Consider the following 27,174-nt stretch of genomic DNA (forward strand, 5'->3'; position numbering starts at 1 on the left):
CTTCAAGATGATGGCAGTCAAGTGGGACCCTGAGCCAGAACATCTTAAAGAGCCCTTCCAGCATTTTGGACCCACAGAAACAATCGGAGAGAATGAAATGACTTCTGTTTTAAGTCATTTAGTTTTAAGGTCATTTGTAATGTGGTAAAAGATTACCAAAATAGACAACAGCTTATATCCAATTTACAAAAGTTTATATCCGATTTCAAGCTGTGGCCTATAACATGCTATACTCTAATACCCTACTGTTAGACCAAAACTTTACATAAAAAAGGAAAATGATTATTAGATGAAGTTTCAAGGTGGGAAAATGTTCCTAACTGTAAAAATAATTAAAAGTATACAAAAACCATATATAAACTAAGGTTACAATTATGTAAAAAGTCCACAATGCATTAAAATAAAGAAAAAGGAAACATATGAAAGTACTAATGGTGTCTGTGTTAATCCTTAATTAAGGATTCAAAAGATTTTTATTCTCCCTTTCTAATTTCTCAACTTCATGATCAGAACCTGTATTTTAATATGGAAGGCATTGTACAAGTTTATATTTTTAATATAGCTCTTTTTCTAAAAGATTAACAGCCCTCATTTAAAAAACAGTATCCCATTTTAGCATCAGTTTTCTAGAACAACCAGGTTTTACCTGCTTATTTCACAAGCCACTCGTCCTTTCATCTCTATGACATCAGAAGACGTAGCAAATCCCAACCTCCTTAAAACACGTTTGCGACATTTGAGCTCATCCATTTGTAGGACAGTTCTTGCTTTCTTTAGTTCTCGCTTTGCGGATTTAATGTCTATTGCAATCTAAGGCATATAAAAGTACAAAAGAAGTTCAATAATAAGGTAAACAAAATGAAATGATGTTTAGTCATGAAATGAAACAAAAAGTATTATATTGGGGGCCGGGGGACATGGAGGAGAACACAGGAGTTTCTTACTGTCCCAGGATATTATACAAGAGGAATGATGTATCTGAGGTAGCAATGACATCAACTCCAGCTTTTCATCCTTAGGGAATTAGGGGGTAACTCAGAGAATAAGGAAAGAAAGATGAGAGAGTATATGAATCTTATCTCTCAACTACTTATATTTCCCTTACGATGCCCTGAAAAGTATTCCTTCTCTTTGCCCTCAAATTGTATAACAAATCTGCCTAAGCTGGAAATGGATTTAGCAGAGAATAGGTCTTTATTCTATAGAGAGAGATGAATGCTTAAAAGGAAAATGTTATTTTGAGGTCATCCTATAGGGTAGATGAGTTTTAAAATTCCATTAATCAGAAAATATTACATACTTTTCAACTGTGACAGAGGATGACAGTACAAGAGCAAGACAACACTGTGATCCTGAAGTGGAGGCTTGAAGTTCAGAAAGACACGGACAGAAAAGTTTAGGGATTGAGAATTAGAAATTCAAAGACTTTGGAATTTTGCAGATGATTTATTAAGCTTCAACTGAGGAGTAGAAATGTTGAAGGCAATTATGGTGGTCAGTAACTGATATTTATTGACAGCTAACTATAAATCCTGTTTCTTCAAGTGCTTTACATTATTTCATTTAATTCTTACAGCAATCATATAAAGTAGGTAACTAATATTAAATGTGCATTTTACAGATGAGAAAACTGAGGCAGACAGAGATTAACAAGATCAAGATACTGGTCAAGATCACAGAGCTAATGAGTGATAAAAGATGGGACTCAAACCCAGACTATCAGACTCTAGAATCTAAACTCCTAGCAATTATTTACATTGCTATGAACAGATATATTGTCATAATGCTAGGAGGATAAGAAGGAATGCTTTATATGTTAGACAACTCTATACTACCTAGCATGATCTATCAGGCCTATCAGAAAAAAAAAATTTGTCTTCTAAAATTTCTTTAATTGAAGATGTGCCTATATTAGCATAGAAGACTGTGCTAAGTACCCAGAGGTGTATAAAGCTTAAAGATTGGTAGAAGACAGTCCACTATTTAAGATTTTTATCATAGTAATTTTTATATTGATTGCATGTTGAAATGTATTTTGGACATATTGAGCTAAATAAAAATCTTATTAAAATTAATTTCACCTGTTTCTTTTCACTATTTTTTTAAAGTGGCTACTAAAGAATTTAAAATTACGTAAGTGGCTTGTATTATATTTCTACTGGATAATGCTGTTCTATATCTTTTTCTACATACTTTAAAAGAACACAGATATCCATGTTTGTAAATGAATAAATACATAGGTACAGGGGCTTTTCCCACAGAAGTGAGGTCAGCTTCCTTTTCCACTCAATACAATTAGGACTTCTTTTCCAAAAAGTACATATAAATTTACCTCATTTTAAAAAAATGGCCATGTTGATACCCACTGTGTGGATATGCATAATTCATGTATCTAATTTTCTACTGATGAACACTGAGGTTGTTTACATTAATTTGCTTTTTCAAACAATGCTACAAGAACATCCTTGTACTGCCTCACTTTGTAGTTTCAGTCTGAGAGGACGGGAAAGCTGAATCAGAGGGTATGAACACTTAAAATGTTGACAGTTGAGGGGTCAGATTTTGAAGGCTTCCTAGGCAGGGCTAAGGAATGTCAAATCTATCCTGCAGTCACTAGGAGGTCAGGAGGTCATTAAAAAAAAAAAGACTTGTTTTTCCCCCCTAAGTTGTTAACTCTTTGTAGTTTTCTTTCATTAAGAAATGCAATACAAGCACATTACAGAAGATGGGGGGTGGGTGGGAGTAGGATTACCTACTATAATCTCACTGCCCAAACACAACCACTTAAGGTTTTCCTTTCAGTCTTTTCTGGTGTGCGTTTTTACTTTTGCTAAATTGTAATCATAGTCCACAACGATTTTAGGTCCTACTTTTAAAATTTAATGTTCCTGCATAAGCATTTTTTCCATGTACTGCAGTCTTCATAACAATTTTATTTAGCCAGTCTTTCAACCAGACACTAGGGCCTTTTTGTTATATTTGAGTGGCTCAGATAATGCCTTTCTCTGTGGCTTCAAACCACCTTCTCCGTGGATACTTTCCAGTCACCACTCAACCAAACTCAAGTCTTTCTGTTCCTGTGTTGAAACTGTTAAGGATGATTCTGGTGGTCAGGTAGGAGTAACTGGAAGCAGGGAGGGAGCTGCTGCAATGGTCCTGGTGATAGATGAGGCCAGGATGACAACTGAGTATACTTAAGCTTTTTGTGTCTCAGTTTCCTCATCTTGAGAAGAAACCTTCATAGTGGGCCACAGCATGGTGTGCTACATGTTCACTGAGAACACACCTGCTGTGCCCAACATGGCACAGGGCCACATCACGTTAGTTCACAAAAAGCTAGAAAGGGGCAGTGCTGTAAAACTATGAGCTGAACACATTACTCTATTAAGCCAAGAAGTTTCTACTTATTTATTCAATAAATACTAGGCACCTACTTTATAAAAACAGATCATTATGGGAAATATGGAAGAGTACAAATAAGCTTAAATGAAACACCTGAGCCTAAGGAGCTTAAAAATCTAGTTTGTGAGACAGGAAGACAAACATGATAAAATAGCCTGTGATAAAAGCTGAAAAAGCATAATAGCAAGGAGTTATAAACTTCAAGGAGGAAGTGACATTTGTATATACAAAAGATTCTAGTTGAAGAGAAGTGGATAGTGGAAAGAAATGTATTCATTTCAAAAAGCTTTTTCTAAATTCATTATTCAGAATGGCTGTAAGAATGCTTTTACTGGTTAGAGAATACAGCTAGTTAGCCTAAAAAGGTGAACTACTACTTCATACCACTAGGATGGCTATAATTAAAAATACAGACGAAACAAATATTAGTGAAGATGTGGAGAAACTGGAACTTTAATATATTGCTGGTGAGAATGTAAAATGGTGCAGCCACTTCGGAACACAGTTTGGCAGTTTCTCAAAAAGTTAAACATAGAGTTAAACACAGTGTTACTCACTGACCTGCAATTCTACGCTAATTCCACCCAGGGGAAATGAAAAGATATGTCCACACAAAAATGTGTACATAAATGTTCGTAGCAGCATTATTCATAATAGCCAAAAAGTGGAAAAACTCCAAATGTTCATCAACTGATGAGTGGTTAAACAGAATGTGGTATATATATACAATGGAATATTTTTCGGCCATAAAAAAGAATAAAATACAAATTCATGCTACATCATGGATGAATCTTGAAGGTATTAGCTAAGTGGAAGAAGGCAAACACAGAGGCCACATATTGTATGATTTTTTTAATATGAAATCTCCAGAATAGGCAAATCCATAGAGGCAGAAAGGAGATTTGTAGTTGCCAGCGGCTGGAGGGTAGGGAAAGGGGGAGTGACTGCTAATTGGTATGTGGTTTCTTTTTGGGGTGATGAGAATGTTCTGGAATTAGATAGTGGTTATAGTTGCAGATATCTGTGAATATACTAAAAACCACTGAATTGTATGCATTAAAAGGGTGAATGCTATGCTATGTGAATGACATCTCAAAGTGATCAACTTTTTTTTACTGGTAAGAGTTGATAGTTTACTTAAAAGATAGCTAGACATTTTCCTGTTTTAGGTGATGAAACCAATAGGAAAAGAAAATGAAAAATATATACTCACTTATATAGCGAAATACTTAGAATTCTATGATAAAAGAGTTTCTGCCATACCTGTGCTTTTTTTTCACAAAGCGTATACACAGTTTCCAAATTTGGATCATTGTGAAGTGGATGAGAATACATTCGATGCTCAAAAGCCTCTACTTTCTGGATGACTTTTTTCAGTCCTTGATCTTGAATACCCATGTCATCAATAGGATCTAATAAGGGAACACCATCAGGAAAACGTTTCTGAACTTCCTGAAACAAAATATTTAAAATTCATTTTTCATCTTACATACAAAATTAGTTAAGACTAAACTAAATACTTCCTTTTATGTTTTTTCTATGTACAGACATGTATTATAATTTATTAATAATTCTAATATTTAAAGTTTAATAGCTCTGGATGCAGCACAATTTATTGATAAAGCCCATCATTGTATATTTAGGTTGTTATAACTTCTTGCCATTATAAATAATCCTGTATTGAACATCTCATGTGTAAATGTTTTCAATATTCTGATTACTTCTTTGGGGCTGATTCCTAGGGAGGGTACTACTGAGCTGAAAGATATAAACTTTCAAAGGGTCCAGATCCCCATCACTAAATTTTTTTGTAACATGATTTGACTGTTAAATATAATGAACATGTGAGTTCAGGGAAGAGATAGGTCACTATAGGCTGGTATCCCACTGGGAGACTTTCAGGGTCTTGGATAGGGCTTAAAGGTAAGATAGGATTTGGCCAGTTAGAAATAAAAAAAAAGTGGGGGGGGTTACCCACAAAATCTTTTTATAAAACTGTCAAGAGAATTATTCATTTCAAGAAGCTCACCCATGGACCACAGCTTAAAAATTCCTACTGTACACTGAAAGCATCCTGCTTTCTCAGATTTTAGTACACAGCCTTCACTACATAGTAAATCCTTTTCAAATATTTATTGACTAACCAACTAAACCAACTAACAAAGTGCCTTTTTATTTTCCTACCGGAAAATAAAATTTTCTATAAAATCTTAATTTTTCCTATTGAAAGTAAGACTATTTCATCCATGTATTAACTATACTATAAAGTCGTTAAAAGTCCTGGCACATGATTTTATACATAAAACTTTTTTTTTTTTTTGCGGTACGCGGGCCTCTCACTGTTGCAGCCTCTCCCATTGCGAAGCACAGGCTCCGGACGCGCAGGCTCAGCGGCCATGGCTCACGGGCCCAGCCGCTCCGCGGCATGTGGGATCTTCCCAGACCGGGGCACGAACTTGTGTCCCCTGCATCGGCAGGCGGACTCTCAACCACTGCGCCACCAGGGAAGCCCTATACATAAAACTTTAAATACACTCTATAGTTATTTTCATTCATAACGAATAAAGCAAAACATATTTAACACACAATAGTGGCCATGTTTTCCTCTGTGAGCCCTCCTTTAGCCTGACTTTGTTGCTAGATTCAAAGAGAGGAAAGTCTACATATAGATCTGCTGCCACTATCTTTGTTAAAAATGACTGCCACTATTGGTAGTGTTTATAGGTTTTCTGAAAGAAAGCAATATATTTAACAGCAAATCAGCTGCCTTGTTATAAACCCTATTTATATTTACATAAAATTTATATTTAATTTATAAAATTAACGTGTATACCTGTATTGATTTTAAAACACTCTGTCTATTGTCCAGTGGTCGAAGGTCTTTAGGAATGTAAAGTCTAACACTGCTGATAGCGGACAGGAGATGCACCAAAACTGGAACAACCTACCAACAGAAAAGTTATATATATATGTTACAATTAAAATTGAACGTGTTCAAATTCTGCCATTTCTTAAATTTAGCTTGAATTCTTAAAAGGAAACTGCATTTACAATATGTGGCAGGTATAATAAGTAGATAGTAATCATTGTGGAGGCTTATATCCTAGTAGAAACTATATTTAAAAAGTAAAAACAAATTTAAACCTTTAAGTAACAGGCAAATAAATGGTACATAAAAATAAGTGATTCCCTTAACACAGAATCCATATTTTATTCATTTTTGCACCCTCAGTACTTGCTACTTTTTAAATACCTAAAAGTACTATAGCACTACAGAGGAAGGAAAGACTCCTATTTAGGTCTATTTAGGTTTAGTTGGCCACGTAAGACTCATGTAATCTCTGGATGGGCCAGAATGAAGAGCTGAAAAGAGGTATTTCAAGCAGAGAAAACAGTATACTCCATTAGACATAATCTTGAAGAAAACTTATCTTCAAAATTTCTTCCGTGCTTTCTCCTGACAAGAATACCCTTCCCTCACCATCAGAAATGCCATTTGCTTTCTTTAAATTTGCTCCCTTTAAATTCAGACTCTATAAACTGAGGAGAGGTTAACATTCTCACAGATCCAACTTTGTCAGCTTATTGGTCTCCTTACCTTTACACTGATCACCACTGGAAAAACAACTGTCATTCACTTGCTGATAACAAATATATTCACTGTGTTTTACTAAACAAAATGGTATAGCGGCTGAATGTGGGTTCTGGAGTCAAGACTGCCTGGGTTTGAATTCAGTCTTCAGTTAGTTGTGTGACCTTGATCAAGTCACCTAGAGTTTTTAAGCTTCAGTCTCCCCATTTAAAAAATGAGGATAAACAATGGAACAGAACAGAGAGCCCAGAAATAAACCAACATACCTATGGTCAATTAATTTATGTCAAAGGAGGCAAGAATATACAATAGAGGAAAGACAGTTTCTTCAGCAAGTGGTGTTGGGAAAGCTGGATGACTGCAATTAAATCAACGAAATAACAACACTCCTTACACCATATACAAAAATAAACTCAAAATGGTTTAAAGACTTGAATATAAGACATGACACCATAAAACTCCTAGAAGAGAACATAGGCAAAACATTCTGACATAAATTGTAGCAATATTTTTTTAGATCAGTCTCCCAAGACAAAAGAAATAAAAGCAAAGATAAACCAATGGGACCCAATTAAACATGTATCTTTTAAGAACAAGCACCTTCTCCTGCATAGCCACAATATTATGAGATCATAGAAATTTAACAATAATACATCATCTAATATATAGTCCACATTAAAATCTCCCCAACTGATCCAATAATGTCCTTTATAGACTACTACCACTACTACTATGACTACCACCACCACCACCACCACTACTACTACGTTTGGAGCCAGGATACTACTACTACTACTACTTCTGGATTCAGGATCCAGCCAAGGATCATTTACTACATTTAGTTGTCAGGTCTCTTAGTCTTCTTTAATCTAGAATACTCTCCACCTTTTTTTGTTCTTTTATGGTATTAACATTTCATATAATTTCAAATTTACAGAAAAATTGCAAGAATAGGATAAAAAGCTCTCATATACCTTTATTCAGATTCACCAATTATTTGTATTTTGCCCCATGTGCTACAACATCCTCTCTCTATATATTTATGTATATACATATACACAAACATACACACCCATACAACCGCAGTACAAGTATTAAAAGAGGGAAATTAATGTAGATACACTGATATTATCTAATCGACAGTCCATATTAAAATTTCATCTACTTTCCCAATAATGTCTTTTGCCCTGCCTTCTCCCCCACCACTCCATGGAGCGAAACTAGGATCATGCATTGAACCTAGTTGTAATATTTCTTTGTTCTTCTTTAATCTAGAACAGTTCCTCAGTTCTTCTGTGACTCTCAAGACATTGACATTTTTGAATACTATAGGCCAGTTATTTTGTAGAACGATTCTCAGTTTAGGTTTGTGTAATCATGAAGAATCATCAGAATCAGGTCATGCATTTTTGGCACAAGTGATTTTTTTGTTGTTGGTCTCAGTCCATTGGTCAACATTACTGGATTGGTGATAGTAACTTTGATTACTTGATTAAAGTAACATCTGCTAGCATTTTCTACTATAAGTTACTACTTTCCCTTTCACAATAAATTTATAGGGAGATAAATTTATAAGAAGTTGAGGCTTCCCTGGTGGCACAGTGGTTAAGAATCTGCCTGCCAATGCAAGGGACACGGGTTTGAGCCCTGGCCTGGGAAGATCCCACGTGCTGCGGAGCAGCTAAGCCCATGTGCCACAACTACTGAGCCTGAGCTGTAGAGCCCGCAAGCCACAACTACTGAGCCCACGTGCCACAACTACTGAAGCCTGTGCGCCTAGAGCCTATGCTCCGCAACAAGAGAAGCCATGACAATGAGAAGCCCGCACACAGCAACAAACAGTAGCCCCGGCTCGCCACAACTAGAGAAGCCCACACACACAGCACCAAAGACCCAACGCAGCCAAAAATAATATAAATAAATTTATTTTAAAAAATGTAAAATAAATTTATAGGGAGAGTCTTTATAGACTTTGTAAGTATCCCATTCTTCATTAAACTTTTTTTTTTTTACATTTTTAAAATTAATTAATTAATTAATGGCCGCATTGGGTCTTCGTTGCTGCGTGTGGGCTTTCTCTTGTTGTGGCACATGGGCTTCTCATTGTGGTGGCTTCTTTTGTTGTGGAGCATGGGCTCTAGGCGTGCAGGCTTCAGTAGTTGTGGCATGTGGGCTCAGCAGTTGTGGCTCACAGGCTCTAGAGCGCAGGCTCAGCAGTTGTGGCGCATGTGCTTAGTTGCTCTGCAGCACGTGGGATCTTCCCGGACCAGGGCTCAAACCCATGTCCCTGCAATGGCAGGCGGATTCTTAACCACTGCGCCATCAGAGAAGTCCTTCATTAAACTTTCAACTCACTAGTTTTAACATCCATGGATTATTCTTGCCTGAGTCAAATATTACTTATGGTAGTTGTCTAACGTTGACTCTTCTAACATCTCCATTCCTTCTACAGTATCTATTCTGAGTATATAAGCTTGTGGGTTCTTATTTTATTTTCACTTGATTATAATCTTTTACTATCATTATTTTTATTCTCAAACTGTCAAATTCACTTTTAAAGAAGACATTATGTGGACTGAATTGGCTTTTGAGCCGCCAATTTGTGATCTATACAAATCCTAGATACATGGGCTGGCTGGAAAGAGAAGACTCAGGACATGAAAAACTGTCAGTGATGTACCAGGTAGCCAACACCCAGAGGGAGAAATACACAATTTTTCTATACTGAGGTACATGTACACAATCCAAAATGGCAGAAAAATTAAAAATAATTCACTTGACTTTAGAGAAGAAGTGTATGCTTTATGTACTTGCAGTTGAATTATGCACAAGTTGCATTATGCAGAAGTATTTCCTTGAAAACAGAATAAACACTATCTGCAAAGACTTGATTCAGAAGGAAGACAGAAACTGCCCAATTTCTAATGCTGCTTCCCATAATAAGTTCCATCCAAGAAATGGTCAACTAAGTCTCACACTAATGACAGGAAAGAAACTACAAAGGCCCTCCTACAAATGTCTCCTTAAGTACAAGAAAGGGAGATCCTAAGACTTAAGTTCTGTAAATAAGAACTTAAATGTTTAAAAACCAAATGAATAGTTGCCATGAAATTATGAATCTCTACACTCACAAGGATTTAAAAACATGCTATAATATTTGCATTGTGCAGTTGATTCAACTTTCTAAACCTAATAACCTTTATAAAAGAACCTAGAATTCAGGCTCATCATAATGCAACATCGGTCTATATAAATCCAAATAATCACGAGGGCAATTATTAGAAAAGCGTGAGAATACCAACAGTAAGGAGTATTTTTATTCTTAGACCTTTTTCTTTGCAAGTTTGTCATAAATCAATTTCCCCCTTTAAGATAAGCAAATGATAAGGTAAATAATATCAGAAGTCAGTACATTTTAAGTCAATACATTCTTTAAGTCAATACACTCTAAGTAAATTTCGACCAATGTCATCTCTTCAATTAAGACTATTAGCTGAAACACAATATGATTTTTGAATTTTTCATCTAAATCAGAATGATGTTTTTTGAACCAAATGAATTTTAATCAAGTCAAGGCAGACAAAGTTATTCAAACCAATGTGATTTTTATTAAATTTTAGATTTACAAAAATTAAATTTGTGTCTTGATCTAATTTAAAAGCTGACTAATGTAATAATCTATTGAATGTAATAGATGCTTTCTCTAAGTTTATCCAGAAGAATGCCAGTGAAAATGGTGGAGCAAAGACCTCCAAAAATCCTCTTCTCCGTAAAAGCATTGAGAATACTGGCAATTGTCAAAATCAACTTCTTCAGAACTCTGGAAATTAAACAAAGGCTTGCACCAATCCAAGGAGCATTTAATTTAAAAAAAAAACCCCAAACCAAAGAATTGGATGCTTTGTGGTGTTTTAACTTACTTTACTCCCTCTCCTGCTCAAGCTCCTCAGTAGTCTTGAAAACCAAGAGCCTGCAATCACTGAAAATCAGTCTGGCAGCCACCAGAAGGGCAGAACAGGGTTGAAATGACTTCAAAAGGCCATTCCCAGAGAACTGTCAGTATTTCACCTGTTTGGTGGTCCCCTAGAAGACTCTATTCATTCACAAGGAGGTCATTATTTGACCTGACCCAGGGCTTGCTCAGTGCAAACAACCTTTTCCCTAGGGGCATCTGTTAAAAATAGTAAGAGGCAATTGTTTAACATCATGACTTTCTGAGGTGGTGGATAACAGGTTAACCAAAAAGCTTAAAAAAAAAAAAAAAAAAAAAAAAGATGGAGAGTAAGATGTCCACAGGGAGATGTGAAAGGCGCTCCTAGAAAACTAGAAACATAGAAGGCCTCATGCATGTGTAGGGCTGTGTTCACACTCCAGAAAAAACAGAGAAGGCCCTACACTCTCACCTCTGGGTGTCCTTAAGACTGAACACACAGGAAGTGAAGGCTAAGGTACTACTGTCAACTCTGGCTAAGTGTTAAAGGCATGCTACAATATGCATGCAGAGTCCCTAAGCAGAGACTGGTGGACTTAATGGTTATGGGCATTTAAGGAAGTTTTGTCTAATCATTAGCTGACCACTAAGCTAACTAAGCAGAGACTTCAGTGGCCATGCACAACAAAAAATAGAGACTTAATTAAGATAATTAATTCAGAAAAGTCTACGAAACAAGCAAGCAAACAAACAACTACAATAAATAGCAACATAAAGAAACTTAGGTTTAATTTCCAAAGTTGCCATGTTATATTATATAAAATGTGCAGTTTAAAAAAAATTACAAAATATGTAAAGAAACAACAAAATATGGTCCATATACAGGGAAAAAGAGCAGTCAACAGAAACTGTCACTGAGGAAGTCCAGCTACTGCACTTAATAGACAGAATTTAAATCAGCTATTTTAAAATATGTTCAAAGTTTATTTAAAATTTAAAAAATATGATTTTAATTTGTAATAGTACACTTTTTTTGTTTGTTTGTTTGTTTAGTTTTTTTTTGCGGTACGCGGGCCTCTCACTGCTGTGGCCTCTCCCGTTGTGGAGCACAGGCTCCGGACGCGCAGGCTCAGCGGCCATGGCTCACGGGCCCAGCCACTCCGCGGCATGTGGGATCTTCCCAGACCGGGGCACGAACCCATGTCCCCTGCATTGGCAGGCGGACTCTCAACCACTGCGCTACCAGGGAAGCCCTGTAATAGTACACTTTTGATGCAAACTTCTAAAGTGAAAAAACTGCTAAATCTCACTCTATCACCACTATTAAAGGGTATTTTGACTCTCAAGTAGTTTTTTAGATAGCGTAAGTGTATAGTTGTGATCTGTAACCTTCTATTCTATGTCCTTTTATAGATGTTTTAATCTAATGCTGAATGATTCTAGAGAATTCTTTGTCTAGAGAAACAAAACAGAAATCAATTTTCTAGGCTTTGTAATTATGGGCTTTACTTCCTGACACAGAGTCTCATTTAACTTTTATGAAATGGCTGTGATAAGGGGCAGTGGTCAGAAACACTTGAAGCTGGCAAAGCAACAGTGACAAGAGCAATTTTTATAATACATTGTCTTAAGTGTTAACCTCTACTAATCAACTGTTATCCAAAGCTAGCTATATTCTAAGCCATTTTGTTTTTCTGGAAAAATAAATTCAAGATTTATTTCACAGGTAAAAGAAAAAGTCACTTCAGAAAGTAGTCTTATACAAAGGCAGATCAAAAGCTAAATTTGACATTACACACACTCAAAGTTAGAGGAGGGAAAGATAACTATGGAAATCCCACTTCCTCCTCATATCTCATGTAAAGGAAATTGGGTTCAAACCTACCCTAAATAGTGCTATACAATCATAGCAGTTGAGAGGTGAGATTTCCTTATAAACTAACTGCCTGTGGCATTATTTCACTGTGTCCAGGATTCCTACTCAAAATATTAATTTGCAAAAGCAAATAATATTATATACATATTCCATTTCTTAAGGTATAGGTCTCCTCCCTGTTTTATTCTATGCCTTTGTCATTCAACCATATAGACAGAACTTGGAGGGTTTTTTTTAATTTTAAAAAATATATTATTTAACCAATATATTAAAAATATTACCATTTCAACATGTAATCAATCAATATAAAAATTGATTATTATTTTTTAGTTATTTGCTTTTTCTTATTAGTCATCAATTTTATACACATTTATGTATACATGTCAATCCCAATCGCCCAATTCAGCACACCACCATCCCCAGCCCCCCCCCCCCGCTGCTTTCCCCCCTGGGTGTCCATATGTTTGTTCTCTACATCTGTGTCTCAACTTCTGCCCTGCAAACTGGCTCATCCATACCATTCTTCTAGGTTCCACATACATGCGTTAATATACGATATTTGTTTTTCTCTTTCTGACTTACTTCACTCTATATGACAGTCTCCAGATCCATCCACGTCTCTACAAATGACCCAATTTCATCTTGGAGTTATTTTTAAAGAGGGATGTTTTGTGCTCTGCACATGTTGGTTCCACAGCTGGGAATGCAATTTTTGTCTGAAAGAGGTTCTTATATTCCTACAAATTTGCCTAAGTCTCATTACTTCTTTTATAAGACTATACACACACGTATCTTTGATGGTCACCTCTCTGAGCAAAAAATGCTCCCTCCATAGTTCTAAACTCCATTAAATCAGAGACTACATATGTAATTCATGCTTACACATCCCCACCTTAATTTCCTTAGCAGCATATGCTGAAATAAACTGAATAAAAAAATTATTCAGCAGAGGAGAGACACTCAGTTTTGCTCAGGGTTCAGTGCAGACTTCCCTGCAGAGACTGTCTATTGAACTCAACAAAATCATATTATTAAGTACTGCAAAGCTTCTCAGTATCTTTAAGTAAAACAGGCACAGATGCTCATGCTTAATAAAATTTGGGCCTAGAACACAGCAGACAACAAACAGGTTTCACCTAAAATACTAACTCCAATGAATTACTCATTAGATCATTTTCTCGGTAAGAATCCAATAAGCTTTGAGTGTAAAAGGGGCCCATGACTTATTATTAATATCTGCCATGAGAGAAGGAGAATGTTGCGATGCATGCCACATATTTGCCATTCCAACTTCAAAGATTCCTTTGGCCACAATGAATATATGTCAAATTGTGGGAATTTTAGCCTAATTTTAGTTAGGCAGTCAGTTGACAAAATAAATATTAGGGAAAAGAAAATCAAGTAAGTTTCAATGGTGGTGAAATTCTGGAGGAGAACAAATTAGAAGAGTGAGGAACAAAGATCAAAGGCTAGCTGGTATTCAGAATTATAAATAACTAGACTTTTAAATCATTATTTTAAAATGTTTAATAATAAAGTCTTTTTAAATACTGTCAGCTTTGAATCTCACATTCATTTCACTGATGCAAAGCAGCAGCCGATGATGCTACAGTGGCAGATTTTACTTTCCATAAACCAAAGCCTGTTATGACAAGTTATCATTACAATGACATTTCCTAAAAGACCTAGCCAATACACCATATACTTAAAGCAGTGTTTAAAAATAACAAAATTTCAGTATGATATTACTCTTCAAATAGATACTTGGACTCTCCACAGTAAGGCTTACCTACAATTATTCTATATTAATTATTTTAAAATGAAATAAAATAGGAGACATTTAAGTAATATGTGTATCTCATGTGGCAAGCTGAATGTTTTGCATTTAATTAAAAGCACATGTAAATTAAACGATTTTAAGGAAACCTAGGTAGAACTTTTTCATTAACACTGGCTCATTATTTTCAATCATTATTTTCACAGGAATGTAATAAACAATATGGATGGAATAAAGTGTAAAATGATACAATCGCAAAATAATAAAACATCTTTTTTAGCTCAGGTAAATTCCAGCTTCATGTGAAAATTTAAATTATTAAATTCTCTTTATCTTTCACTTTGTCACTAATTACCTTGCCATAATTTGATAAGGAGATTAATCACCCTACTGGTGTTAGATGGCTTTCACATACCTTGAAAACTTCCAATTAGGAAATCACGACAGTATGTTCATTATAATCACATTCAGGAAAGCTAGTGATTATAAATAATGTACAAAATATCTGAAATCTGAAAATGAAAAATAAAGTACAAACCTGCATCTCTCCTTTCTCATCAGACTTAGCTGGTTTTGCGGCTTCAGTAGCTGAATTTTTCAAGCTCTCTTTGCTACAGCGCAGAAGTACTTCCACTACATATAAAGGATCCAGTTCACCAGAATTAGGCTAGAAAAAAACAGGATAAAAGAAGTTTATTAATTCTTAAAAACTGGCACACAAATTTTAAGTTCCATGTGTACAGGAACTCTGTTCTCAGTATTTAGCACTATGACTTACGTAATGCACAATAAATGTTAATTTCATGAAATGAAGCCTGTCTCTTTTCATCCTTCAACATGCTCCACTGGATGAAAAAACACAGAAATTACTTGATACTTACAAATTTAAATGTTATGATCACTGTCAACTGATATGCCATTTTAAGTTTCTAATGATCGGTTTATAATTTTATTTCATGTTATGCCAGAATTAGAAAAAGAAACCAAAAGGAATTATCAGTATCAGAAAATGAGTATGTTATCTTCAAATAACCTTAATTAAACAAGATGAAAAATATAATCAGAGTAGATTATTTTATTGCTTAGTATACTGGCACCTCTACTCTGTGGTTTCATATCATTTCATTAAAAGTCTTTTAGTCTTTTATATCCTCTAATAAAAACATGATTCTCAAAGACCTAACACTAATCACATCTTCTGCATTATGACAATTTATGTTTGAGAGCAACATTTTTCAAACAGTAATAGAAGACTTTTTTCTTCAGTAAAGAATTCCTCTTTGCTTTTTTAATTCAATATTTGAATAATCTCTTTTGCATAAAATTAGATAAAGGGATAAGTTTTTTTTTAAAAATTGTAGTTGAGTTACAATGTTGTGTTAATTTCTGCTGCACAGCAAAGTGATTCAGTTATACATATATATACACTTTTTTATATTCTTTTCCATTATGGTTTATCACAAGATATTGAATATAGTTCCCTGTGCTATACAGTAGGACCTTGTTGTTTATGCATTCCATATATAATAGTTTGCATCTGCTAACTCCAAACTCCTATTCCATCCCTCCCCAGACCACAAGTCAGACTATAAGTCTGTTCTCTATGTCTGTGAGTCTGTTTCTGTTTCGTAGATAGGTTCAATTGTGTCGTATTTTAGATTCCATATATGTGATACCATATGGTATTTGTTTTTCTCTTTCTGACTTACTTCACTTAGTATGATAATCTCTAGTTCCATCCATGTTGTTGCAAATGGCATTATTTTGTTCACTATTTTGTTTTTGTTTTTCTTTTCAATGACTGAGCAGCATCCCACTGTAGCAGTATATATACCACATCTTTATTCATTTATCTGTCAATGGATATTTAGGTTTCCATGTCTTGACTATTGTGAATAGTGCTGCTATGAACATAGAGGTGCATGTATCTTTTTTAATTATAATTTTGTTCGGATATATGCCCAGGAGTGGGATTGCTCGATCAATGGCAACTCTATTTTTAGTTTTTTGAGGAACCTCCATACTGTTTTCCATGGTGGCTGCACCAATTTACATTCCACCAACAATGTAGGCAGGTTCCCCTTAAGGGAGAGTTATTTTGATTGAGAGGGGAACATGGAAAGAAGTGATGACTTGTTCTCCTCCCACCCACCCTGCACAGTTCCTGTGCAAAAATGAAAAACTGTCAAGAAATAACCATGAATCCATTCCTACAATCTATTTCTGTAATAAAACTATCCATTTGCCTCAGAATAGTAAAATATGTTTACAAAACAAACCAAAAATACAATCATAATTATCTTAAACTTCTGAGTACAAATTTCCTCAAAGAAAGCACAAGCTCCATTTTCCAATTCAAAAAGAAAACTAGTTTTTTCTCGGCACGTATTTTTACTCAAAATATATATATATATATATATATTTTTTTTTGTGGTACATGGGCCTCTCGCTGTTGCGGCCTCTCCCGTTGCGGAGCACAGGCTCCAGACGCGCAGGCTCAGCGGCCATGGCTCACGGGCCTAGCCGTTCCGCGGCATGTGGGATCTTCCCGGACCAGGGCACAAACCCGTGTCCCCTGCATCGGCAGGCGGACTCTCAACCACTGTGCCACCAGGGAAGCCCAAATATGGTTATTTTTAAAGAAGTTTTAAAACATTTTTCAGCTTGATACAGATTCAAAGACAGTATTTTCAATTAGACTTGTATCTGCAAAGATTATGTGTGTGTGTACACACACATGCATATATATATATATATATATATATATTAGTTAATACAAAATGAGTCTTAAAATGAGGTAAATAGTTATGACCGACTGTTAACTCTTCCAAGGGGCCAAGAACCATAAGGAGAATCAGTGATTAAAATATTTAGCTTTCCAGAGGGGAAAATACCTCTCTAAGTAAGATGCATTTCACAATATGATGAATAAATTAACTACAAGGTGTTATAGGACATACGAGTATTTGGACAAAAATAACCTAAGATTTATGAAGAATCTTTAATGTGTCTAGATAATCTAGAACTCTGTTATTGGGTTTAATTCCAATTCTGTAGATTTTATTTATAAACAATATTCTCCCTATCATCTCATACATAATTATCTTTGTAGAACTACCAAAACCATTTACAACATTACAGAGGTATTCTCAAGTGTTACTATGGAAACTCTTTTGAAAGCTTTCTTTATTGTAGCATTAAATGAAAACTTGCTGTTAAATTTATTTCCTAAAATGATAAAACTTTGCTCAGCAAACTTTTTCTAGTTCTGTACTTTGGTAAAGGTGGGTCAACAATATCAACCTTCACATAAGAGAAATATAATTTTGATAATCTCAAGATTATAAAATGTAAAGAAACAAATACAAAATAAATATCGATAATGCATCTGTATCTCCTTAAAATGCTTCAAAATATTTTCTTCATCAGTATGTATTTTCCCTCTGTGGACAAAGAATGTCATGTCACCTGCCATATCAGTGAGCAAAGAATGCTGCAGCCATCAGCCACCGAAGCCACCCCTGACGGTGCATCCTGAGGGGAACTCAGGATCAAGATAAACAGGCTGCCTCCCATCAAGCTATCAGCCTCTGCGGCCACCCCCAATGGGACACTCTGAGGGGATACAGGATGGAGAAAAACAGGGCAGTTAAGGTGCATATCAAAGGAACAATTTCAATAAGCCCAGATGCTTACATCTTCTGATACACAGAAAAGTGTTAAATTCATTAACTTGAGGTGTCTGGTTTTCTTTAATTAACTGTAATCTTTTGATGTTCTGACTACCTAGTTTTTGTTTGTCTGCAAAAACTCCTATATATCCTGGCTCCTCCCTTACCTCTTCAAAACAGTCCCTCAAAGCTATCTGAAAGGCTGTTTCCCGGGCTTAAGGTCTCAGTAAGTCTGCCGAATAAAACATAATTCTCAACTTTTAGGTTGTGCAATTTTTTTCAGGAGACCGTTTTGGCGACTAACAAAGGGACCCAGAACAGACTACTCTCCTTTGCCTGAACTCTATGAGGATCCGGAGCCTTGGTACCAAGCTGAGGCCACTTGGGCCTGTCTGTCTCCTCGCAGAGTCCAGACAAATTTGGGTGATCTCTCCTGGTTCTCGAATCTCCTAAGTTTTATTTAATCTCCAGTTTATCTCCTGGTTCTCGAATCTCCTAAGTCTCCTCTTTGAAGGAGCAGGTTACCTTTGAAACTTTGTTTCAAGAAGAGGTACCTGGTTTACCCTCAGTTGAAAGATACTGGGGAGATTTCTGCTCGGTTTAGACACTGAGCGGGTTAACCTCCGTTGAAAGACACTGGGAAGACTTTGCTCATCTGAAAGACACTGAGTAAGGTTGGAGTGCGTAAATTAGGTAGAAGACTGGCTTGTCGTTTTTCCTTGAATTGGTTACTTTAACAGTTTATTGTTATAAAAGTGAGGTATCTCATGAGGGCTTTCTGTTCCAAAAAAGGAACATCTCCTCCCAGGTGGCAACGGCTTTTTCAGGCAACTAAGATGCTTGTGGGAGTGGTTGGAGGCAAGCCCTCATAATATGCAGCTGCCCCTACAGGGAAACCCCACTCACTTTAATTAAAAATTTGCTCTGCAGGGGATACGCATAAGACTTGGTCACTCCATGATCTGAGCACCCACAGTGGTCTCAGGATACTGAAGGGAAAAACTGAGACACGTAAGAGAGCTAAAACAGCTCCAGGGTAAAACCTAGAGGAGTTAAGCTCACAAACAGCACCCTGGCCCACCACAGGATTGTCACTAGCTACTTTATCTCAAAAAACTGACCTCAGAACAGGGAACAAAACTTTCAAAACAAAAGGAGTGACAAATTACCAGGTTTATGTACATACAAAACTTACACTTACAAGTACTTTAATTGGGGATTAAAGGAAATCTTGCCCTAAAAATGACTAAGATGGGGGCTCTTTTATTGCATATGCAGTTAAGTTAGAGAAATCCAGCTTGATAAAACATATTTTCAGAATTCTGACCGTAAAGAAAAAGCCCTTTTAGTGGGAACTTGCATTTATCTTTCCGTGTCTTTGAGAGGTAAATGTTCTACCCAATCTTCTTCAGCTCTGTGTGTGTGTGTGTGTGTGTGTGTGTGTGTGTGTGTGTGTGTGTGATTCTGAGCAATCTTTCGTCTGACTGTGCCAACTTTCAGGGGGCTTTCTGCCCTCTTAACCTTCCTTGTATCAGCCTGTACAACCAAGGTCTTTTACTATTTTGGGGAGTAAATTTTCTGGATTTTGTTTAGGTGGCTTCCTTCACACTGTCTTGTGGGCATGCCTCTTGCATTTTATTGGTTTGAGTCCCTACTGAGATATATCTCGTTAATGGCCAGATGATGGATCTTTTAAATTTGAGAAACTTCTAAACTGGTAAATTTTTAGAGCTTTCATTATAAACAGCTGTTCTATTGGTACCTATGAAAAAATCAAATCAGAAGGTAGAAAAAGATAAAATGATTAACCTGAGAACTCCTTTAATTTAACCCAAACAAATGAAAAGAAAACATGGCTTGGGAAGCTTTATTTATGCACTCTGCTTTCCCTTCATGGGTCTTACAGATGCTAACAAACACACTAGGATAATTCATGTTAATTAGGTTGATTAACAGGGAAGTAAGAAAAAAACTGAAGAGAAAGTCTAGAGTCTTCTTCAAAAAAAGATAGAAATTTTAAAGGGCCTCATCCCAAATGGATAAAGAAATTTTTACATGGTTATTTTAAAATAGAATAAATAAAATGGATGTCAATGGGATTAAAACAAAAGGTTCTGATACAACACTACCTAAGATTGGATGGGTCAAAGGGACCCCCCCCTATTGGTCCCCAACATTAAAGGGCTCCAAACGAGTCTGGGGTAAAAAAAAGTCTGAAAAAATTGCACTGAGATAACTGACCAACAATTGCTTGGGCCAATTAATCAACTTAAAAAAAATCAACAAAGGGGCCTGAGTCCTTTGCCTCAACATCTCATTGGGAATCCCAAAGCCTTTTATATAAAAACAGATTAAATGGTTGGGATAAAAAGAAAAGTTTCTGGACTCCTTAGAAGACTAAGGTATGTTGATAGTGTCCTAATACAAACTAAAGTTAAAGGTACAAAAGTTGACAGAACTGAGATAAAGTTTATAAAATTCGGTATATTTAAATAGATCTTATATAAGATTATTACATCTCTTTTGCCTAATTATATTGTGAGATAGACATGTTTCACTGGGGAATGCTTCCCCTGCCTGGAAGTACAGGACAGGGCATATAAATCTGCCCTTCAGACAATATTAATTAAACATACTAACAGAAACCAGCAGGGTTACCTGAACCCACACAGTAAAAGGAACACTTAAATACCTTAAACTCTAGTGAAAACCAACAAGCAGCAAGTAAAACTGTGAACTGTTTGTCATACCAGCATTTCCTAATTGGAACATTCCATAAACTCTAGAAATATTCATCTTCTTTCCTCAATATGGTACAAGACTGGGAGCTAATATTCAGGGGCTAATAAGAAGAATAAAGATTTTGCTCTGGGTCTAACCTATGCAATCGGAAAGAGGGTCTTTGTTAAATGCCTTATGCAAGCCTTTGAAAGCAAGATAAATTGAACCCTGAAGTTCTAGAACATAGAACTCAATTTTCAGTTTGGCTGGAAATCTTCTGATATTAAAAAAAAAAGGAAATTAAAGAAAATATAGTTGGGCAAATCAATCTTTAATTTCATTTTGGCAGAAGACCAGTTCTTCAGAGAATTAAAAGCAACTGTCTTTGTCTTGTAAACCTCTACAAATTAGAGATGTAAATACAGCCCACAGTGACTTGAAAGTGAGTCATATTAGCTCAGTCTGGTAAAACCTGAAACCTAGAAGAAAAAGGCCACGGGGTGGGGGAGGTAGGACTTTTTAAGCTCAAGTCTCTGGAAAGGCTCCCTCACCCAAAATCTAATTCATAGCCTCCTTAACAGTTTATCAAGGACAAATACAAATCTTAAAAGTCTTTTCCACAAATAGTGAAGCCCTTTTCATCTCAGCAAATTTAACTTATTCCAACTGTTATTTATAAACTAGTAAGTTTATATTTTAATACCTGATTCTTAACTTTTTAAAGTGAAGCTGTGAGATCTCTGGTTTTGTCTGTTTATATGTATGTGTGTACATTATATATATGAGATGTCTCTACCTCTGGAAAACATTACCAAAATTAAACTTATAAAAGAGTTCTACTTAATTGACTTAAAAGTAAGTGCTTATAAATATTTCTAAATATACAAGAAACTGGGGGCTTCCCTGGTGGTGCAGTGGTTGAGAATCTGCCTGCCAATGCAGGGGACACGGGTTCGAGCCCTGGTCTGGGAAGATCCCACATGCCGCGGAGCAACTGGGCCGGTGAGCCACAACTACTGAGCCTGCGCATCTGGAGCCTGTGCTCTGCAACAAGAGAGGCTGCGACAGTGAGAGGCCCACGCAATGCGATGAAGAGTGGTCCCCGCTTGCTGCAACTAGAGAAAGTCCTCACACAGAAACGAAGACCCAACACAGCCAAAAATAAAAATAAATAAATAAATAAATTTATAAATATAAAAAAGAAACTGGCCAGAATGAATTTCAGGTTCACATGATCTAGGAAATATCAATACAGACATGTCTGACTTTTATTGTACCTAGGTTTACTGAAGATCAATAAATTCATGTTATTTCTGTTATATAGTTTGTCAGCAAGAAAAAATTTAACTTGGTATGATTTTCATAAGTTACAAAATAAAGGTAAATGAGATAAGAGTTTTCAGGTGAAGTCTTTTAGGAATAATTATGCTTTGGGTATGTCTCTCTAAAATAGTTTTTCCAGATTTTTGGTAACTTGAGTTTTGCTAAGTTAAGTTAAATGATGGGAACTCACTGAATATCCAGGTTATTTCAAATAAGATAAAACACTAGAACATTAGTTGCTAAACAGGTCTAAATTTACCTACCTCTGTCTCCTTACAAGAGGGAACTAATTTGGGTTTATTAGACACATCTTATACCACACTGAGGAAAGAAATTATGCTATGAGAAGATGGATGTTTCTAGGTTATGGAATATTCCAACCAGGAAATGCTGGTATGACAAAAAGTTCACAATTACTTGCTGTTTGTTGGTTTTTTCTATAAATTAAGGTTTTTAAGGGTTCAATTGTAATATGCAGTTAAAGTTACTAAAGATAATAAGGGAAACATTTCCATATGTAAGGAAAATGAAATGTATGCAAAAGAAGGCATGAGGAATGAAAATATATTTTGTTAAGGGGAAAGAATGTTTTGTCCTAGAGCCAGCTGTTTCTAGACGAAAATATAAGGGACAAACTAATAAGAGTATAGAAAATTGTAGAAGGTTTGTAAAAGGAACCCTGAAAAGGAGTTTTGTATATGGTCAGGCTGGGATTAGATTAAATTTGATTATGTAAATGGATTTTGTTATCAAAAGTAGGCTGGTGCAAGACTGGATTTGGTTCCTCTCTGTTAAGAGAACCAAGTTTTCTTGGAGTACTGCTTTTGATAACAGATTGTATGAGTTTCTTTGCCTTTAAGTGATCTGTATTTGTGAAATCTTTTATCTCTCTGGTTAAGTGAACAAGTATTGTTTCACAGTGATTTTACCAAGTGTTCTGAAACTTTTTGATATCTTTGACAAACTTCCCAAACATAAAATTCTAACTGAAGTTCTTTTGACCTCCAGCTAACTCTAGGATGCTTCAAAGAAATTGTGAGACATCTCAGAAAGGAATGTTAAACTAATTAGGCTTATATGGTATGTTAAATTACTTGAGGAGCATTGCCATTTATTGGAGATAAATCTTCTAAGGTTATACTGTATAGGTAAATGTCATTAGTGTAGATATTCCAAAATTTAATTCCTAAAAATCTGATATGCCCTGGTATAATGTTATTAGTCATAACTCCTAATTATCTTAAAATGTTGTATGTCACAGAAACACCCAAGTTTCTTGTCAATTGCATTGTAATCAGATCTATCTTCCCAGGAAGAGCATGATATCAGCATTTCTTATCCTGCTCCCACCTACCTATTGCTAGGGCTAAGTTCTGGGCAAGTAGGGGATTGTAGGGGCTGAGAGGTGGGGGCCCCCCTTTTCTGCCCTGTCCCCACTGCTTAGCCAGAGGCTATCCTGGGGGTAGCACTGCTGAGAATACTGGGGCCTCAAATGCCCTTGTCCTGGCTTATAAGACATTGATTCCAAGCTGGGAGAGGCAAGTTGAGAAGATGTGAGGCTCTTATGCTCCACTTAGCCCTCAGGGCCTAAAGCAGGAGTGTCACCCAGAGAGAAGTAGACCATTGTTCCCACACCAAGCTTTAGAACTTGGCTCAGAGATTGTGCCTGGGGGGAGAGGCAGGCCTTAAAACAGCTCTTAATACCTTCCAAGAGAAAGTGATTTCATTTGCAATAGAGGCTGAGGAAGTTCAAACTTTAGAGCATGCTCAAAAACAGTGAAGGCCGAGGTAAAAGACAAATGGAGGAAATGTGTAGAATCGCTGGAAATACAGACAAAATATGGAGGCCAGCTAGTTTACAGGAGAGAACCTTGGGGGAGGGGAGGTGGGGGGAAAGCTAGGAGGAGCCTCCTGCAATTAGTGGGGCTTAACAGAAGGGTATGTTCAGGGAAAGACACCAAGAGACCCTTTTTAAAACCACTGTCATCCCAGAGTAACTATGGGCATATCCAAGGCTGTGCCAAGGAGAAACATAAAAGGTTCAGCACTGTAGGCGGAAGAGGGAGGTGGAATACATTTCACTCAAAAAATGTAGCTGTTCATGAAACATATAAACAAGCAAATAACAACAATAAACCTGGCTTGGGGGGTGGGGGAAACGAGTATGAAGAGTGCTACAATATATTATTGAAAATGTCCAATTTCTAAGGAAAAATTATGAGACATGGACAAAGACAGAAAAGTATGAACCATAACGTATAAAACAGAAAAAAAAGCAGGCAACAGAAAGTGCCTGTGAGAGTGACCAGATGTTGGATTAAACAAAGTCTTAAAGGTAGCCATTATAAATATGAGCAAAGAACTATGGAACCATAATTAAAGAAGTAAAGGAAGGGACAATAATCAATGTCCCAATTTGATTGACAATAATAATCAAATAGAGAATATCAATAGATAGATATGATAAAAAGAACCAACAGGAAATTCTGGATTTCAAAAGTGAAATACCTGAAATGAAAAACTCACTAGAGGAATTCAACAGCATATGTGAAGAACAAGAAAGCATTAACAAATTTGAAGATAGGCTGGAAGAGATGATACAATCCAAAAACAGAGGGGGAAAAAAAAAAAGAAGAAAAATGAACAAAGCCACAGAGAAATGTAGGTCACCAATAAGAATGACAACATAAACATAATGCGGATACCAGAAAAAGAGGAAAGAAGTAATGAAAAAATATTTAATAAAATAATGGCTGAAAACTTACCAAAATTAATTGAAAAACAATCTACAGGAAACTCAATGAACTCCAAACAGAGTAAATGCAAAAAGATGCCCAAATACACATATCACAGCAAAAATGCAAAAACCAAACATAAATAGAAAATCTTGAAAGGAGTAAGAGAAAAACAAGACTTATTTTTTTACAAGGAGACTACAATAAGGTTAATAGCAGAAACTTCTCAGGAGAAATGATGGAGGCCAGAGGCAGTGGGTTAGCATATTCACAGAATAAATCTCTTAACCAAGAAATCTATATGCAGGCAAAGACATCATTCAAAAACAAACATTCCTGAATAAACAAAAACAGAGAATTTTTTGCTGGCATACCAGCTTTACAGAAAACACTAAAGGAAGTTCTTGAGGCTGAAAGTAAGTGACACCAGTCTTAATACTGAATCCACATGAAGAAACAACTCTGGTAAAGGTAATTATAAAAGACAAAATAATTGACTATTTCCTTTTCTCTTAAATGACTTAAAAACTAATTATATAAAACAAAATGTATATATCAAATTGTTGAGACTGTTGAGCCTATAACAGAAATGTAGTATATTTGCCAATAATAGCACAAAGAAGTAGGTGGGAGCAAAGCAGTATTGGGCTAAGTCAATAAATCTAGATGGTAAGTTGAATTCATACGAATTAAGAAAGACAACCAGAAATGATAAATAAGGTTAATATAACAGAAATTATAAATATATACTTACTCTCCTTTCTCCTCTAAGCTTCTTTAAAAGTCATAACATTATATAAAGTAATAATTATAACATGTATTGTTGGGTTTGTAACATTTATAGGTATAATATCTATAACATATATACCACAAAAAGAGGGAAAATGGAACAGAGGCATAAAAGAGTAATGTTTCTATATCTAACTGGAATTAAGTTAGTATAAATCTGAAGCTTATTCTATTATGTTAATATGTATATGGAAAGCCCTAGCAACCACTAAGAAAATAACAAAAAATATAGGTAGAGAAAAAAGCCCATGAAATAAATTAAAATGTCACATTAGAAAACAGGTACTCAATGCAAAAGGAAGCACTAAAGGAGGAATAGAAAAACAAAAAAAGAAATGACACATAGCAAACAAAAAAAGACAGCCATCAATCTAGTCATACCAATAATAACATTAAATGTGAATGGATTAAGCAGCCCAATAAATAGGCAGAGATTTTTCAGATTATATAAAACAATATCCAACCATGCTGTCTATAGGAGACATAGTTTAAATTCATTGATACGAAAAAGACTCAAAGTAAAAAAGATGGAAAGAGATATAGCATATGAACAACAATCAAAAGAAAGCTGAAGTGGGCTATTCTAATCATAAGATGAAACACACTTTAGCAGAACACAAAACACATGAAGCAAAAATTGACAGAAATGAAGGAAGAAATAACATTTCAACAATAATAGTTAAGAGACTTCAATACCCCACTTTTAACAATGCATAAAAGAACTAGATAGAAGGATCTGCAAGAAAAGAAACAGAAGACCTGAACAACACTCTAAAAAACACTAGACCTAACAGATACCTAAAGAACACCTCACCTCAACAGAATATACATTCTTCTCAACTGCACATGAAACATTCTGCAGGAGAGGACATGTTAGGTCACTGCACAAACTTCACTAAATTCAAAAGGAATGAAATAATACCAAGTATGTTCTCAACAACAGAATGAAATTAGAAATCAAAAGCAGATAGAAATTTAGGAAATTCACAAATATATAGAAATAAACACATTCTTAAATAACCAATGGGTGAAAGAAAAACTCGAAAGGGAAATTAAAAAGTACTTTGAGATGAATAAAAATGAAGACACAATATGCCAAAATTTATGCAGCTAAAATCCTTGCAAATGGAAATTCATTGGTATAAACGACTTATAAAAGACACTGGTACAAATGTATTATGAAAGAAGAAAATCTCAAATTAATAACCTAATCTTCTACTTTAAGACAATGGACAAAGAACTGCAAACTAAATCTAAAGCTGGAGATGGAAGGAAATGATAAAGAGTATAAATAAAGGAGCAGAAATTAATGAAACTTAAAAATAAAGAAAAATCAATGAAACCAAGAGCTGATTCT

The 27,174-nt window shown here is 35.6% G+C and overlaps 1 protein-coding gene across 1 annotated transcript in view; it reads right to left on the reverse strand.

Moving 5' to 3' along the window:
• MTREX (Mtr4 exosome RNA helicase) overlaps window positions 1-27,174 on the reverse strand; it is a gene marked incomplete at its 5' end in the record, with an annotated part of 125,075 nt that overhangs the window by 22,619 nt on the left and 75,282 nt on the right. The window contains 4 exons of the mRNA XM_079703248.1: window positions 647-810; window positions 4,666-4,854; window positions 6,236-6,346; window positions 15,117-15,245. Coding sequence (XP_079559374.1) covers window positions 647-810; window positions 4,666-4,854; window positions 6,236-6,346; window positions 15,117-15,245 — 593 coding nt within the window. The remainder of the gene's footprint in view (window positions 1-646; window positions 811-4,665; window positions 4,855-6,235; window positions 6,347-15,116; window positions 15,246-27,174) is intronic.

This window comes from Hyperoodon ampullatus (assembly GCF_949752795.1).
Source record: "Hyperoodon ampullatus genome assembly, chromosome: 4".
NCBI classification, from domain to species: domain Eukaryota; kingdom Metazoa; phylum Chordata; class Mammalia; order Artiodactyla; family Ziphiidae; genus Hyperoodon; species Hyperoodon ampullatus.